The following is a 3,387-nucleotide window of genomic DNA, read 5'->3' as shown; positions in this document are numbered from 1 at the left end:
TGGTCATCATTTACCTTTATAAGGAACTTGGGTGATTGTAACTAGGATCTCAGAGTGAACAGCACATCATATGACGGATGTATTTACAAAGCAATGGCATGTGAAAACTTTATCAAAAGTTTGGAAATATGCACTTCTTTCCATACTTAGAGAGATGGAGACTATAATTTTCTTCTCAGGAGAAACTAATGATGGAGTTCTTCTAGGTATTGAATATAGAAATACATAAAACACACAGATCAAGCATTTTTTCTATTTTTATGCATAACATTATTTTTAAGCATATTTTTCATCGCCCCCCAAATATCTTTATTCCTAAAGCTGTAGATGATTGGGTTGAGTGTGGGAGTGAGGATGGTATAGAATATGGCCAGGAACTTACCCTGGCCTGGAGTGTGGTATGACTTAGGCCTCATGTATGTGAAAATAAATGGCCCATAGTACATTATAACCACAACCATGTGGAAAAAACAGGTGGAAAACGACTTTTTCTGTGCTTCAAATGATTTGATTCGGAGGACAGTAAGGAGAACTTGGACATAAGAAGCAAAGATTAGGGAAAAAGGGATGAGCAGAAAAATGACGCCACTTACATAAACTCCTCGTTCATAGTGTGTTGTGTCCACACAGGACAATTTCAACATTGCAGGGACTTCACAGAAAAAGTGATCAATAGCTCTTGAGCCACAGAAAGGAAGATGGAGTGTGTAAGCTGTGTGAACTATTGAGTTGACAGTCCCAACAAGCCAGGACCCTGTAGCCATGAGACTGCTGACATAGCCATTCATAAGAATGGGATAGCGCAGTGGGTGACAGATGGCTACATAGCGATCACAGGACATTGCTGCCAGGAGAAGGCACTCACCACCCAAGAGGGTGAGGGATAGAAATATCTGGAAGCCACAACCAGCAAAGGAAATAGTTCTGCTGCCTAATAGAATATTAGTGACCATTTTGGGAACAATATTGGAAATATGCAAGATATCCATATAAGAGAGATGGCTGAGCAGGAAATACATTGGAGTATGAAGCCGTGGGTCCCTGTGGATAAGGAGAATCATGACTGTATTTTCTACTACAGTCATAATTAAAATAATCAATATAAAGGAATAGAAAAGCAGATTTGTTTTGGAAGAAAAGAACAGTCCCATCAAAATGAAGTCGCTACTGTAAGTGTGATTCTCAAGTCCCATCATGAATTTTCCCATTACCTAAAAAAATAAAAATATAAATAAATAAGAGCAAAGGAATAAAAAGTACTGGAAGCCTCAAGCTCATTTCCATATATCTGCATAATAAAAGACAGCTAGTGATGCATAATTTGCCATGAAAGTCTAAGGACTCTCAAGGAGATTTCAAAGTGTGCATGTTCAAGAAGATGGGCATTTATTTGATTGAATCAGGTGATAATATTCATAATATTGAGTGGGCACCAGCTCTATGTAGAGTCACAAACTCTTGATTCCATATTCTTTACTCGAGCCCAGTCTTTTCCCAAATGTCACCTTCTTTAAGAGCTCTACTCCTAAATACACTGTTTATAATCACGGCACTCCCACTAACAACACCACTTTCCTGGCCCTCCTTATTGTGCTCATTTTATCTTTTGCAAAACACTTTTCACATTTCAGCATATTTGATAATCAATTTATGAACTATATTTTTTCTTTACTGTCATCTCACTAATCAAAATTTAATCTTGAGGATGGCAGATCGTTATTTGGTTCACTGCAATGAACCAGATGCCTGGAACTGTGGCTGGCAATAATATTTGTGAAATGCAGGAATAAATAAATGGGCCATGAAACTTTATTTTCGCGTGCAATATTTATTTGGATAAAACTTAAAGAAAATGCAATGTATTGTTTCTAAGTCTATCCAAAAATAACAATAATGAAGCACTGTAAAAGAAATTAACTCAATCTATATAGATAATTTAAAATATCACTTATATTTTAAATCTAAAAAAGTAAATATTTAATTCATTCAAAATCAATAGTATAAGAATATTTTTGTCAGTTTTATTAACTTACGGAAATTGAACTACATTTTATTAATTCTTTTCTGAGGAATCATAGATGCTAACAATATCATTTTTACATGGTTAGTGGTTACTTCAATATTTGCTTTATAAGTATTTCTGCAAATTTGGTGTATGTGATCTATCCTTCAATATGAATAAAAGCCAAGAGTTTTTTGGATGTAAGATTCTTTCAAAGAAACTTTTACTGTGTAATTTAAGATTTTGTGTCTTTATATATACACAAAGTATTGGGCCTGCCCAGTGGCATAGCAGTTAAGTTCACGCACTCTGCTTCAGCAGCCCAGGGTTTGCCAGTTCAGATCCCAGGTGTGGACCTACGCACTGCTTATCAAGCCATACTATGACAGGTGTCCCACATACAAAGCAGAGGAAGGTGGGCATGGATGTTAGCTCAGGGCCAACCTTCCTCAGAAAAAAAGGAAGAAAAGTATACATATGCAAAGTGTTTACCACTTGAAAGAAGAAATCAATGATTTCAGTCAGTCACTTCAGTGCAAAAATTAACCTTTGTTCACTTAATTATTTTCTACATGAACATTTTTTAGCCTAAAATGGCCACTTTATAATGGCAACTTAGACTGTGTTAAGAGATTGAAACCGAGTAACATTGTAATAAATCATGTAGACCATTTCATATTAAGAAAATTTAATGTAAATAAAAGAATAGTCCATAATTATGTTTTCTAGGCATATCCCACCCCATTCAAGCAATAACCGCTTCTGAATAAAATGTGTGTGCTAAGATGTACACCCGTCTCAAGAAAAGATTTCATTCATGGATAGGCTGTGTGGGACCCTAAATTGATTTCACCAGGAATCCAACTAGTCTGTACAATTAGTACAAAACTATTTAGTTTTGTTTATTAAACTACTTAGGACTTCATAGGTTTATTCCGCTTAGTGAAAAAACTCTTTTTAGCTGGTTATTATTCAAATGGTCCATTGATTTCACCCCTGCTTGAAACTGTTTTCTAGCTGTAGTCATATTCCAATCATTTCTTCCCTAAAAAAAATTAGTCCTAATGTATCACTTAGTCAATGATTGCACTACACTGAATTCCATTTTATCATTTTCTACCAAAATTTTCAAAACATAACATTATCCATTAATTCTGACTTAAGTAGACTGAAATATATTATTTTGCATCTGTTCCACATCTCTCTTTACACAAATAAAGAATACAGAATTTTTTAAATTGACATTTAACTAGAGATGAAACATTTACTAATATTGATAAGACTACACACTAATAGATTAAACAATTACCGATATGCTCCTATGTTATGTCTTTACAAGAAGTTTTGACTGTAAGACAAATAAAAGAGAAAAAAACATCAAATCA

At 34.6% G+C, this 3,387-nt stretch overlaps 1 protein-coding gene across 1 annotated transcript; it reads right to left on the bottom strand.

The window, feature by feature from the left end:
• Window positions 1–239: 239 nt before the first annotated feature.
• Window positions 240–1,268, bottom strand: LOC138917533 (olfactory receptor 2AJ1-like). Its single transcript, XM_070234678.1, has one exon. It carries the CDS (start codon window positions 1,206–1,208, stop codon window positions 240–242), a length of 969 nt encoding a protein of 322 aa, XP_070090779.1. The 5' UTR covers window positions 1,209–1,268.
• Between the last annotated feature and the right edge of the window lie 2,119 nt (window positions 1,269–3,387).

Source organism: Equus caballus, chromosome 14 (assembly GCF_041296265.1).
Source record: "Equus caballus isolate H_3958 breed thoroughbred chromosome 14, TB-T2T, whole genome shotgun sequence".
Taxonomy (NCBI): Eukaryota; Metazoa; Chordata; class Mammalia; order Perissodactyla; family Equidae; genus Equus; species Equus caballus.
This window is presented reverse-complemented; position numbering and strand designations above follow the sequence as displayed.

Bases quoted from the DNA above. Each gene is read 5' to 3' on its own strand.
- LOC138917533 (XM_070234678.1), bottom strand. From the start codon at position 1,208: ATGGGAAAATTCATGATGGGACTTGAGAATCACACTTACAGTAGCGAC.